Raw genomic sequence first — 14,461 nt, 5'->3', positions numbered from 1 at the left:
AACATTGTGCCAATCTTTTTTTTTTTTTTAATTTTTTTTAACGTTTTATTTATTTTTGAGACAGGGAGAGACAGAGCATGAACGGGGGAGGGTCAGAGAGAGGGAGACACAGAATCTGAAACAGGCTCCAGGCTCTGAGCTGTCAGCACAGAGCCTGACGCGGGGCTCGAACTCACGGACTGTGAGATCATGACCTGAGCCGAAGTCGGCCGCTCAACCGACTGAGCCACCCAGGCGCCCCCAACATTGTGCCAATCTTAATTTGTCCATTTCTTGTCCTGAGAAGGAGGTCACAGACATTGTGTCATTTTTTTTCCTGTAAATACTTCAGGATGCATGACTGATTTGATAAGAGTTTAAAAAGAAATACCACCATACTATTATCACATCTGACAAAGTTAATAATTCCTTGATCTTCAACTTTTGCTAATTGTCTTAGCAATGTCTTTTTATGGGGTACCTGGGTGGCTCAGTTGGTTAAGCAGCCGACTTCAGCTCAGGTCATGATCTCACAGTCCATGAGTTCAAGCCACGCATCAGGCTCTGTGCTGCTAGCTCTAAGCCTAGAGTCTGCTTCAGATTCTGTCTCCCTCTCTCTCTCCCCTTACCCCAGCTCACGTTCTGTCTCTCTCTCTCTCAAAAGTAAATAAACATTAAAAAAAATTAAAAGAAAAGAAAGAGAAATGTCTTTTTATAATTGGTTTGCTAGAATCAGGATCCAAACAAAGGCCACAAGTTGTGTTTAGTCTTTTTTTGGCCTCAAAAGTCAGCTAAGTCTCTTAGTCTCTTTTATTCCATAATGTTTGATACTACTCCTCTGTCAAAAGTGCTTTGTACATGTGTTATTTTGTGTTTTTATTTGTGCTTTTTTTTCTTTTTTTGGTGTAAAAATTTTAAAAACTATTAACTGATGCAGTTGAATATAGAAATTTTTCCTACTAGTTGATGCTTTTGGGTCTTGTTTAATAAGTTCTATTCTCTACAGTTTTCTTAATGGGTTTGGCAGTTTTGCCTTTTAAGTTTTGAATTCGCAAGGATTTAATTCTGTGTGTAGTGGGAGGTTGGGATCCAGTTTTAATCTTGTCTGTGTGGATACTTGGTTGTCAGAGCCCTGGTGATCTTTACAGTACCACCATCTGTGGCACCAGCCCTTTCAGAAGTCAAGTTCTCGTGCATATGCGTGTCTGCTCCCGTGCTCTCGATTCTGATTTTGGGCCTACTTGTCACCACAGTGTCCTGATTACTAAAGTTTTATAATATTTCTCACTACTTGGTTAGGTGAGTCCTCCCTCCTTGCTCTTCAAGATTATCTTTGCAACCACTGGCCCTTGATGCATTTATATACATTTTAAAACCTGCTTGTCCAGTTACAAACATACACATGCACAATTATTATTTTTATTGGAATTACATTGAATTTGGTGAGAATTTCCTCCTTATAATATTGAATCTTTTTTTAAAAAAAATATTGAATCTTCTTGTTCATGAACTTGGTGCATCTCTCCTATTTAAGGCCTGTATCTTTTCTTACGGCATCTCCCTATTAAAATTATGATACACCAATGTAGAAGAAAAAGAATTTTGTTGGGGCGCCTGGGTGGCGCAGTCGGTTGAGCGTCCGACTTCAGCCAGGTCACGATCTCGCGGTCCGTGAGTTCGAGCCCCGCGTCAGGCTCTGGGCTGATGGCTCAGAGCCTGGAGCCTGTTTCCGATTCTGTGTCTCCCTCTCTCTCTGCCCCTCCCCCGTTCATGCTCTGTCTCTCTCTGTCCCAAAAATAAATAAACGTTGAAAAAAAAAATTAAAAAAAAAAAAAAGAAAAAGAATTTTGCACCTGAAACTAGTGTAACATTGTATGTCAACTATAAAAAAAAATAAATCTGAAAAAGAGAAAAAGAGAATCTGCCTGTACCTCACACCATACACAAAAATTAATTTAAGATGGATCATGGACCTCAAGATAAAAGCTAAAAGTATAAAACGTTTAGAGGAAAACGGAATATCTTTGTGATATTGGGATAGGCAAAGATTCCTTAAGCCATAGAAAGCATGAATCATAAAAGAAAAAAATTGATTCAGTTATTGGTCTGAAAACTTCTACTCATCAAAAGACATTATTAAAATAAATTGGCAAGCCACAAACTAAGAAAAAGTACATGTAATGCACTTGTATGGCAAAAGAAGCAAGCATCCTAATATAAAAATAGACAAAAATCTTGGATACTTGACAAAAGACCATATCAATAGCCAAAGCACATAAATAGTGTTCAGTATCATCATTAGTCATCAAGGAAATGTAAGTCAAAGTCTCAGGGATATTCCACTATATACCGGCTAGGATGGCTAATGTGAAAAAAAAGAAAGACACCAGCAAAAGTTGGAAAGGATGTAGAGTCATTAGAACTCTTGTTTATTGTTGATGGGAATATAAAATGCTATAATTATTTTGGAAAACTGTCAGTTTCCTAGAATGTTAGATATGCTGAAATTTTATTTTCAGATATTTATTGAAGGGAAATGAAAACAGATGTTGACAAAAACCTTGTATAAGAATGTTCCTAGCAGTTTTATTCATAATAGCCTACAAATGGAAATAGCCTGTTTCTGTTGAGAGGAGAATTGGTAAACAAACCTGTATATTCATACAACGGAATACTACTCAACAAAAAAAGAATCATACTATTGTTGCCTCAAATACCATGGATAAACTTTATGCTGACTGAAAAAGGCCTCAGACGCAAAAAACTTAGGTTATGTATTACTACATTTATACGAAATTCTAGAATAGACAAAACCAAATTGTAATAGAAATCAAATCATTGGTTGTTTTGGGTATTGAGAGTTGACTGGGAGAGGGCACAAGCTAACTTTCTGAGATGATGGAAATTTTATGAATCTTCATAGGAGTGTGGGTTACATGAGTATAAGCATTTGTGAAACCCGATTGAATGATCTTGTCAGAATTCAAGAGTATAAAGATGGAAAGGTAATCCTCACAAGAGTCAGCTGGGATTGGGTATCCAGAAGCATACACGCCAAGTCTGTGCTTCTGATACCCATACTCCGGACCAGTGGTTTTCAACTGGGGACCATTTTGCCCCTCAGGATACATTTCACATTGTCCAGAGACATTTCTGATTGTCATAACTGGGCGGGGGTGAGGCGGTATTGTATTACTGGTATTTGGTGGGTAGAAGCCATGGAGGCTGCTAAACATGCTACCGTCACATGACAGTACCCCACAACAAAAAATTGTCTGGTCCAAAATGTCACCGGTGCCAGCTTGGAGAAACCTGTTCTAGATCTGTCCTTATTATGGAAGCCAAGTCAACCTCAGCCAACCAGGTGTTGACTTTATTCATAGTCCACATCAGTTGTGGAAACAGCATTTGCACAAATTACCTATTTCTTCCCCAACAGAATTTAATATCAAATATTTGTGAATATACATAATCTTAAATTTTGAGAGAAAAGTCCATGTGTTAAGAGCACTTCCAAAATCAAAATTAAATGTTTTGTTTGATTGTTAAATTCTTAAGGTAAGGTTTTGTTCTTAACTTTTGTTTCATTAAATATTCACGTGCATGATCTTGGTTATCTTTCTTTAAATAGAATAAAAAAGCTTTATCATTAATTCAGAGGAAATAAATGATAGTAATTTCTTTTTTCTTCCCTCTACAGAATGACAGGAAGCGAATTTTTTTCTCGTTTCCCAGAACTCTATCCTTTTCTTCTCCAGCAGTTGGAAGCTGTAGCTAATACTGTGGACAGGTAAGAGAATAGGGTGGGACACAGTAAGATCAAGGAAGTGAATTACTTCATTCATCGAGATTTTTTCCCTCCAGGCAACAGTTTTTAATCCCCTCCTTCCTTGTAACATAGCTGGGTTTTTTAAAACTACTTCTTTATTACATCATGTTGCCAGATTCTCTACAGTACTCCTGTACCTGAAAAGTTGTATAAAATCCTGTTTTTATACTATATTTTATATTTTTTTAAATCCTGTTTTATATTGTCTTATCAAATGTAATACTGTTTTTTCAGGAACCAGCTTCTTAGAAGCACATGGTGATTTCTTCTAGAAATAATTTTCTTCCCATGATATTTAAAAATCTATGTGTTTACAAATGGCCAATAAACACATGGAAAGATGCTCAGCATCACTGGTTATCTGGGAAATGCAAACCAAAACCTCAGTGAGATGCCCCTTCACACCGGGCAGGATGGTACTATCAAAAAGGGGGGTGGGGTGCCTGGGTGGCTCAGTTAGTTAAGTTTCCGACTTTGGCTTGGGTCATGATCTCACGGTTGGTGGGTTCAAGCCCCACATCGGGCTCTGTGCTGACAGCTCAGAGCCTGGAGCCTGCTTCAGATTCTGTCTCCCTCTCTCTCTGCCCCTCCCCTGCTCGTGCTCTCTCTTTCTCTCTCTCTTTCTCTCTCTCTCAAAATAAATAAATAAACTTAAAAATTAAAAAAAAAGTTAAAAAAATAAAAATCTGTGTTTACGTACTGAGTTTGCTGTCACAAACACCTGCCATTTTTTTCTTACTGGCCTGCTACAGTTGACCATTGTGACCTTAAGCAAATAGCTGACTAATCTGGTCACCTGTGATCAGAAATGGTACCAGCCCACCTGAGCAAAGGTGGCCAGTGACCCTGGAAACATAAAATAAAGCCATTCAGAGGGCTTCCAGTCCGATCAGGGCAGATAGCAAAGTTTACCATTGTGCTTTCAATCACATTCTGTACTGATGGTGGAATTGTTAGAATGGACATCTTAGAACATGGGCTTTTTTATTCTTCTAGCAGTGTTTGCACTTGATATGAATTCATACTAATTATCCGTAATGGGAAAGCAAAGTAACATCAATGAATTTTACTTCTGTTTATGATACATTTCCTCACATGAGTAATTTGTACAGACAGGCTTTTCTGGCCCCAGTAAGTGACTGTTCAAGCTTTCATAAGTACATTTGGCTGTTGAACGTTTCACATTGCATATTCTGGAACAGCCACCTCTCTACTGTATGAACAGCTCAAATCAAAACACAGACGCAAATTAACAGTTAGCTTTGAGAAGAGTCGTGTGCAAAAGCCCAAACCATGGCTTTGCCGGTAGCTCTTCCTTATTTGCACATTAGGAAAACATGAGGTAAACGGAGGGAAAAGAAGGAAAGCTATCTTCTGATCATAGTCTCACTTGATATTCAGAATTATTTAATGAGAAAAATGTTTGAAGAAAGTACTGCACCTCTTAAATTTTAAATATTTTATGTACAATAATTTTTTTCAGTGATGCAGGAGAACTAAACCGTCATCCAAGCATGTTTCTCTTACTGCTGGTGTTGGGGAGACTCTACCCTTCCCCGATGGACGGCACCTATTCCACTCTCAGCATGGCACCTTTCATTCCCTTCATTATGAGGTAGCATGTGTTTCCTGGAAATAATGGGGTGGGTATGGGGGCCTTATGGGGTATTATAACTTGTTCTTATTTCAGAAACTATAGTTTGTTTGTTTGTTTTTTTTTTACTTTGGGGGGGAGGTGTCTTGTCCAAGCAGGGGCCTGAGGGTTATTGCCATTGCCCCCAGGTGGTCTCCAACGTTTCAGAAGAAGGTGCCTCTGTCTTGGGTGCAGAAGCCCATATCCACTGTTTAAGTAATGTTTCCTTGGCACTCTGCTTGCTAACGGATGTGATCGGAGATACCCGCTTTTGAAAACCATAGCCTGGGTATTTGCAGTAAGCCCTGTGTTGAGCCTGGCCAGCATGGGGCAGGCTCGGTCCCGGTGTTATATCCCCTGTTCAGGTGTTGAAGAGAACATTTGTCTCTTCACTCCAGAGGAGTTTGCTAGTGGGTGCGAGGGGTAGCATCTAGAGGGCAGTGTTGCGTGGCACAAATTCATTTCCTGCTCAACTTCTCTTTCAAGCTTGGGGCGCCTGAGAAAGAGCCATGCATGTGGATTATACATGGAATCAGATGACAGCAGGCTTTCCTACTTCTAGAGCCTATTACCCCTTTCTCTGTTAGAGTTTTTGAGGCATTGCCAACTTCTTATCACCTTTTTCATTTTCGATCAAAGGCATCAAGAAATAGGCTTCCAAAAAAGTATTGAAATTTTCTTATGAAAGATTTCAGAAGCACAGTCATATTACTTAGCTTTTACCTTTCTGTTTGCCTCTTGATAAAATAACACTTTCATTTTTATTTATCTACCAAAATGGAAATAGACTTAGAGCTGAATGGTAAGATACACCAAACTCAGGAGAATGTGTTTGTTATTTATGTGGCATCCTGGGTTCCACTTCCTGGTTTCACAGAGCTGACTGATGCATTCTAATGTGAGAAACCATTAAACACGAGATGCTGGCATACGATTGCTGTAGCCATTTGTTTGCGCCAAGCTCTGGCTGTGGCTGTGTTGTTATCTCTGATCACAGAGATGACTCACTCAGATTGGTTTTTGTTTCCTGATACACAAAGTTACCAGTCTCTTGGATCCAGCATTTTGGTGATTCATTTTAGGAATTTGGGTCGTAAATTTTTTACTTTCAGGAGCATTTAAAAATTGTACTTTCACACATAACTGGAAAGAACTGAAAAATGTTTCAGCAGGTTGATGGGGCGGGGGAGAAAGGCACATGGTCAGAATCACAGCGTCCATTAGAAACAAAGATGTGCCTTAGAACTTTGTCATCCTGTGTTGAGGACGTTCAATTTATGGAAGCTCATCACTAACCAGTGTTATGTGTTGTATCCTAGAAACCAGAAATTACTACTTTGAAAGTATCCTTCCTGCTATTTGTTAGTATAATCAGTATATTTCAGTATATTTATTAGTATAATCAGAATGCTCATCTTATTATATTCCAAGCACTTATTATATAACAAAGATCACATTAATATAATTTAAATATTGCCGTAAAGCCAGTGTCCTCAGTGTATCGTTTTTAATTTATTTTTATTTCTGTTATGTTTATTTTGAGAGAGAGGGTGGGGAGAGCAGAGGAAGAGAGAGAATCCTAAGCAGGCTCCATGCTGTCAGCAGAGAACCTGACATGGGGCTCGAACTCACTAACCGATAGATCATGACCTGAGCCGAAATTAAGAGTCAAACGCTTGACTGACTGAACCACCCAGGAGCCCTAATGTATCGTTTTTTTAAACTCAAAAGGCACAAAGTATCCATTTTACTGCCCTTCCAGGGAAAATGCTTTGGTCAACGGTTGCTTTCTACCCAAATAAAGATTCATCGAGTGCCACCAAATAGCATGAGTGCCACAATTGATTCCTTAGAGAATCAATGGGCTCTGATTTATTGAATGAATGTCCATTTGTGGTATAGAGCAGTTTTCTCAAACTTTAAGAGGTAACCTATCACTTAGGAATCTCATAAATTCTGGTTCACTAGGTCTGGAGTGGGTCCCGAGGGTCTACCTTTCAAACAGACTTCCAGGTGATGCTGATGCTGTTAGTCTATAGATCACGCTTTGAGTACCAAGATTAAATTTGGGATATTAAACATTAAACATTATCAGAACCCCTCCCCTACCCCTGCACACACAATTTTAATAAACTAGACAGTAGTCGGCTCATACTTGGTACTTGATTAGGCTATTCAGGAGGTTTATGAGAAGTAGATTTTGACCCAGGAATGCAGAAAACAAGCAAAAGAGTATTCTGAGCAAGAGAGGTTAGCAGGAAGTACACCAACGTCTGTTGAACCTTGACTATTTGCCAAGCACCGAACTGGGCGTTTTGCTTACAATGACTCTGAGAGGAGGTGTTATCACCCCCACTTTCCTGTTGAGGAAATTGAGGTTCAGAGAGCAAGTCAGGTACAGAGCTAGATATGAACCCAAGAACATAGGGTTGTCAAGAGTGTTGGGTGTACTCTTTCTGTTACACCAAAATAACCAGCTCCCTTTTGTGTAGCCAAGAGTAGTGGCTACACTGAGTAAGTGATTGGGCAATTAGGAGGGAGGAGGAGCAGTTAGGAGGGAGGAGGAGGGAGGAAGATCCGGAGTTGGTGGATCTGAGTGTAGGCTGTTTTTAGAATGTAGAAGTCATGTCCCCACTAGCACTGGTGAGGATGGCTTGATCAGATGCAGCCTTTCTCTCAGGCTCACATCTGCAAGATCATTGCCGGAGGTAGCAGGGTTGGTCTGTGACCAGGTATGGAGAAGCTGGCTTAACTTTCTTGACCATCTTTTGTGATAAAGTGGAAGGATCCTAGACTTGGAGTTCAGTCAAAACTCCAGCTTGGGGTTTCATCAACCTAGTACAGGGGCAACCCCATGCTACCCTAAAATGTTCACAATCACTCTGGGCAGATGAGCCAAAAACAGATTTTTAGCAAATAGTGAACTTAGGGGTGCCTGGGTGGCTCAGCTGGTTAAGTGTCCAACTTCAGCTCGGGTCATGATCTCACGGTTCGTGAGTTTGGACCCCCATTGGGCTCTGTGCTGACAGCTCAGAGCCTGGAGCCTGCTTTGGATTCTGTGTCTCCCTCTCTCTCTGCCCCTCTACTGCTCATACTCTGTCTCTCAAAAATGAATAAACGCTAAAAAAATTTTTTTAATAAATAAAAAATACTGAATTTGATAAAAGTGTACACATTTGATTTAAATTACTTCTGAGAAAATTATTCATGAAGGAAGTGAAAGATTGCCTATTATTTTAGGCAATATTTGCAGTTCTAGTGATGGTAAAGAGTGGCTTATTTTGACTTGGGATAATAGCTGAAAAGATGGATGTATGCATGAGTGGATAGGCAGTGCTTTATTTTTGTAACATTGCCGGTGTTAATTTACGTACTTGGAAGAGTCTAATCAGGCTCTTGGATAGTCTGCGTTTAGTGAAATAGAAATTCTTCAGCTAGTAGGAGTACCACAAAGGTTGCTCTGACCATGCTAAAGTGAGTTGCACAATAAGAAGATTAAAAGCCCCAGTGACAGCTTATTTCCCTTTGACTTATGTATACATACCTGCCATTTCCTTCCTCTCTGTAAGATGTCTGTGGGTATTGTTTGTATTTTTGTCCCTTTTCCCACATTTGGGAGTATAAGCTTGTATCTGCTGATCTGCTTTGTTGACTTAAACCTTAGAAGTTCTGATTTGGGTTTTCCAAAGTGATGCCTGTTGCAGTTATGCTTGTTGCATCATCTTGGAAGAGAAATGATAATGCTAATCACAATGTTTTGTTTACAAGTTTGTTTTTTTTTTTTTTTAACCCAGGATATTTTATGTGTCTGCTGCTGTGCTGGGTGCAGATTCACAGCCCTCTACCTTGCAAATATGATGCCTTCCATTTAAGACCATTCACCCTTTAGTTCAAATACCACAGAGCAGAGTGACTCATACTTTAAAGGGGACCCTGACTGGCTCCCCGAATATGTCCTGCTTGTCTAGGGCTTTCTACAGACCAGAATATCTCTGTATGTGTACCTTTGAATTCCCTTTCACAAAGGAGTTTCAAGTTTGAATTGAAAAGCTATAGGAAACTGAGTATGCCCCAAACCTAGACCACAGTGTGGAGTCCTGACCAGAGCAAAGGCCCTGGATTTTAGAGACCTGGTTCTGTCTGAGTTCTGCCACTGACTGACCAGCTGCAACACTTGGACAAGGATCTCTCCCCTCTCTGGACCCGTGTGTACCTGTGTGTGTGAGGGTGTCCACTGAGACAGAGAGCCCCTTCTATTGCTGACAACACATCTCAGCATTGGATTAATACCCATGAGAGATACCCCTCCACTGCCTTTTATTCATTCTTCTGGGTGCTTTCAAAAGGATCTGCAACATAATTCAAGGATTACCATGTTACTCCTTGCCCATGTTATAGAGTTGAAGAAACTTGTTTTCCTTGGTGTAGAGTTGGGGTTTTTGCAGTAGACAATAGATGGCCTCTACCTTCATTTGTGATTGTAATACTGGGAACTCCCCTTCAAGGCTGGAGGCCCATTTCTATCTGCTCTGTCTTCCCAGGATCCTTGTAGATAAGTAGAGGGCTGACTTTGCCTTACGGAGAGATAAACAGGCAGAGGGCTGCTAAAACACTGCTGGAAAGGAAGACCTGCCCTCCTCCCTTTTTGTTCACTTCAAGCCTGGCTCATCTCTCCCTCTGAATGGCTATAGCATTTGTTCCTTAAACCTCTCATCCTAGTATTCATCATTATTGTATCATCACATAATTTGTATGCTCAGTGCTTATTCTCTCCAAGTAAATCTTAACCTCTTTCCATGTAGAAGCCACTCTGGGTTTTTTGGTTTGTTTTTGTTCCTTGGTACCTTTCTCTGCCTCGCCCAGGTTTGGGCACAGAGACTGAATTATTAACCTAGAAATGAGAGTAATTGTAAATTGAGACATTTTGTGTCTTAGCAGATCTGTGTATCTGTGAAATACTTAGGGACTCCTAGTCCTCCAGTATTGGAGCCACATTTCATATCTCACTGGTTAATGGTTTTGTAGAAAGGAAGGTCTGCTGGGTCTTGTGTTTTACCTGGCCTTTGAGGAGTCTGTAGGAGCTCTGACATTTACTTTTATTTTGCTTCACCTCTCTGACCCTCTGTTTCCTTATGTATCAGATTAAAGTATTAGATATTGTGTAGGTCCTCTCCTGCCTCATGGGCCTGTGACCTGAGGCCTTCCTGGCCTCTAAAGCCCTTTTCCCTGACTGCTATCTGGCAAACTGCTCTGGAGACCCACCTGCTGCAGGGTTTAGCACTAAACAAGAGGAGACTGGATTGGTAAGAATGGAAGAAGGAGGGTGATGTTGTGTTTTTTTGTTTTTGGCTGTTTTGTTTTGTTTTTGCTGAAAGTCATAGAACTATCTATAAAAAACGCCTTCCCGATTATTATGGCATGAATAAGAAGGCCCTTGTGTGCTTCAGGCTGTCAATCTATATAATGGGGATAATACTACTTACAAAGTAGCAGATAAAAGTCCCTTTGGTTTGCTTTTTAAGAAAAATTCTATACAGAGGAAGGGGTTGATGGTGATAGGAAGAGGGATGACTTTTTAAACTTCTGCTTTGGCTTGTCCCAACCAGTAAACTGGAAGGAAGGCCCTGTAGCTAGATGCAGGGGAGCAGATTAAAAAAGAGTGCACTGTCGTCCTGTTGATGGCAAATTCCTGGACCCAGGTAACTTATAGCCTCGGGTACTTATGAGCCTAGATCCATGTCAGTAATTTGGGTGAAATGTGGGATGGGAATATTCTGCTGGGAGCTTGCAGAAGGATTTTTAAAAGACAAGGGGAAAGGCATACTTTATCAGTGACCAAACAGTTGTATTGATATTGATTGTTTTAGACTGAGTCATTCAATGTATTACTTGTAAGAGCTTTACACTTTGTTTGCTGAGGTCAAGTAAGGATTCCCTAAGAATAAGTCATGTCTGAGTCAGCTCACTGTTTTGATGGGATTGCCAGTCCGATAGATGAAGGCAATGCTGCTTTATTCAACATTTGAATTACTTACTTAAACGAGCACAGACTAGGACACATGCTTATCAGGTTTGTATATAACATAAATATAAGTGGTGATAGAATCAAAGTTCAAAATAGTCTTTAAGCACGGGCGTAATGCAAACTCAGGCTAGTGGCCATCACTTCTATGTGGCTGGGGAAGAAGGGGATAAACTTGAGGAAGTGTATACTAGGAGCCTCAATTTTATTTGTGGTGTGTTCTTAAGGTAGGTTCTGGGCAAGTGGTTGATTGTCATAGTATTCTGTATACTTATTTTGTATTTGATATGTCTGACATTGTTCATAATTTAAAAACAAGATTCAAAAGAGTCTTGAAAGACTGGATCGATAGGCTGAGATGATCAAGATGACAATTAGTAGAGATAGGTATCATATTCTGATTTTCTAAAGAAAAGCCAATGTTGTGTACCTACAGGATGAGAGCTGTCTGGCTCCCTAGCAGTTTTTATGAAAACATCTTGGGGAGTAGGCTTTCCTGGTGAGCCCTGAGGAAGCAGTTGCTGCTTCCAGATAGTGGAAACTGTAGTCCCCCTGAATTCTTCTGGTCAGATTAAACCTACATCCTTGTGCCTATTGTGTTGTTGTGCTCTGGGCTTCCCATTTTAGGAGGGTCACTGATAAACTAATATTTATCCAGAGGAGGTGACCAAGATGAGGAGGAAGCTTAACATCTGGAAATAGTTAGACTGGAAAAGACTTAGAGGCAACATGGTAATGGTCTTTACACACTTGAGAGGCGGCCATATGGCAGAAGGCACATAATTTCTTTCTTGTGCTCCCAATGGGAAAGTAAGAGATAGATTTCAGATTTTAACATAAAGAAGAATTTTGTGAAAGTTAGCATTCTCCATCAAGAGAGTGAACAGATTTCCATAATGCTGAGCTGCTGGTCATTGAAAGCATTCAAGAAAAACTGATCCCTTGTTGGGCTTTCTGTAGTACATCTGAGATGACCAGCAGGGCATCTTTTTGAGATGTTTTATTTCAGATCAGCTGAACAACTCAGGTTGTTGGGGTGCCATTCTTGTCATGGCCTACAAGGTCACAGTGGTCTACTCCTATAGGGTGCCCTCCAGCAGTTAATTCACTTAAATTTAGCTTCTAAGTAACTTCTATAACTTTGTTCTGGATAGTTCTGAAAACATTTTTTTGGCCTATGGGATGTTATGTCTGAAAAGCATTCCTTATTAATTTAATTATCTTTTTTGTGGTTGCTATATTTTTCTCCATTCCAGATGTTGGCCTAAACCACATTTGTTTTCTGACAAGTACAAGGAACATCTGAGTCTTTGAGAAGAGTCAGAGATGCTTTTCTGAAAAGTGATTAAAATAGATAACTCTTTGTTGCCCAAACTTCCTGAAGGATCTTCTTTGAACAGAGATGCCTATAGAGAGAACACAAGCGTCCTCAAGCCTAGCCCATTACAAGAAGAGACAACTGAGAATAGGTCTTTGCTGGTGCTGTTAATGGAGAGCTTGTTCCCACCTGGCCAGCCTGGAGGTCCAGCAGAACTCCACCCCTCCTGTGGTTACTGCTAAATTCCACGAGCCTTAGAGATTGGGCTTAAAGGTCAGAAATGTCCCTATACCATCCTGATCTGCCAGCAATGGAGGCATGAAGGGAAGGGAACTGCCATCCTATCAGTGTGTGGAAACTCTGACCTCTGGTTTTACTAATGTGACCCTGATACCAGTTCCAGCTTTGGGCAAGATGTCAAGGTGCAGATGTTCAGTTCCCCTCGGGGGGGTTTCTGGCTTTTCCATTTTCCCCTCTGCCTCTAAGCCAAACCTGTGCTCACTTCTTCCTTTCATACAGATATGTTAAAGACCCGAGTCTTTAACTTCCTTGGGACTACTTGTTGTATTATAGAGGCATACATTTTTAAATAAAGCAATGACCATTGGTTTTGGAGTTTTAGGCCTTATACAGGGGAGGACCTAAAAGCAGAGACTAGAAGGTTGTTTCCTAATGCTGGTTAATTCACACTTCATGCAGCTACCTGCTCCATCTCCTTTTTACCTTCGCCCTGTCTACCTAGTGCTTCATGTGGAGTACTGTGCTCATGGCCTTCTGAACTTCTGAATTCTACCCAGGGGTAGCTGAGCTTCAGCATGTGAAATCAAATCATGTTTGCTGTATTGTGTAGCTTTTTTTGCAAAGAGTACTGGCATAAAAGGATACTCTGTCATCCGTCACTGATTTTTATCTCTTAGTTCCTAGAGAGGGGCCTGGCCAACTTCATCTCTGGTGCCAGATCTCTTTAAGACCATTTTCTAAATATGTTTTTGAGCAAAAGGAATGAGGAATTCACCTCTTACGGAATGCATTGACAAAGCAAGCTGAAAAAACAAAACTTGTAGAGACCAGCTTTTCTTCGGTGTTATCTGCTACTTCAACAGGCCAATTCAGGTCATGTTAGAACAAGTGATTTGATCTGCAAACAGCTTCATTCTTAGGTGAAATATTTGATAATGATGATAATCCATGGCCTATTGCTGCCATTCATTCTAAAAGTTAGAATCCAATCAGTTAATAGATTAACAAAGTAGTTGTTAAATATCCATTGCATACGTAGCTAGCGTTAGGTCTCTGGTAAGATGCAAAGTAAAGGAAGAAAGCATTCGTCCTTGAAGAACTTATGGCCTAGCTAGTGAGATAAAACCCATGCTTCTGCACCTGACATAGTGAATTTTAACCACTGAATTATGTGACAGATACACTAAGGGCCAACGGCCAGTAAATAAGGGGAAGAGTGCCAGTGTTCTTGGAGAAGTACAGGAGGCTCTCCCAAGTAGCAAGGCAGGAAAAGAAGGGAATTCAGTTTTCTTTCTCGAGGGCTTTCAGAAATCTCCCATGGTGATTAGCAGCTCATGCAAAACGAGAGAAAAGCCATGCTGTCTACTATGTAGACTGTTGGATCTAACAAGAGAAAGATTGTGGTAGAGAGTTTTATGATTCATAACTTGGAAGTCATTG

The 14,461-nt window shown here is 40.4% G+C and overlaps 1 protein-coding gene across 4 annotated transcripts in view; it reads left to right on the top strand.

The window, feature by feature from the left end:
• THADA (THADA armadillo repeat containing) overlaps nucleotides 1-14,461 on the top strand; it is a 329,970-nt gene that overhangs the window by 141,665 nt on the left and 173,844 nt on the right. For all 4 annotated transcript variants that reach the window (XM_030310495.2, XM_030310494.2, XM_030310496.1 and 1 more), the window contains exons 27-28: nucleotides 3,680-3,769; nucleotides 5,292-5,423. In XM_030310495.2, coding sequence (XP_030166355.1) covers nucleotides 3,680-3,769; nucleotides 5,292-5,423 — 222 coding nt within the window. The remainder of the gene's footprint in view (nucleotides 1-3,679; nucleotides 3,770-5,291; nucleotides 5,424-14,461) is intronic.

Source organism: Lynx canadensis, chromosome A3 (genome assembly GCF_007474595.2).
Source record: "Lynx canadensis isolate LIC74 chromosome A3, mLynCan4.pri.v2, whole genome shotgun sequence".
In the NCBI taxonomy this organism is placed as follows: Eukaryota; Metazoa; Chordata; class Mammalia; order Carnivora; family Felidae; genus Lynx; species Lynx canadensis.
The sequence above is the reverse complement of the archived record's forward strand: the minus strand, read 5'-3'. Positions and strand labels throughout refer to the sequence as shown.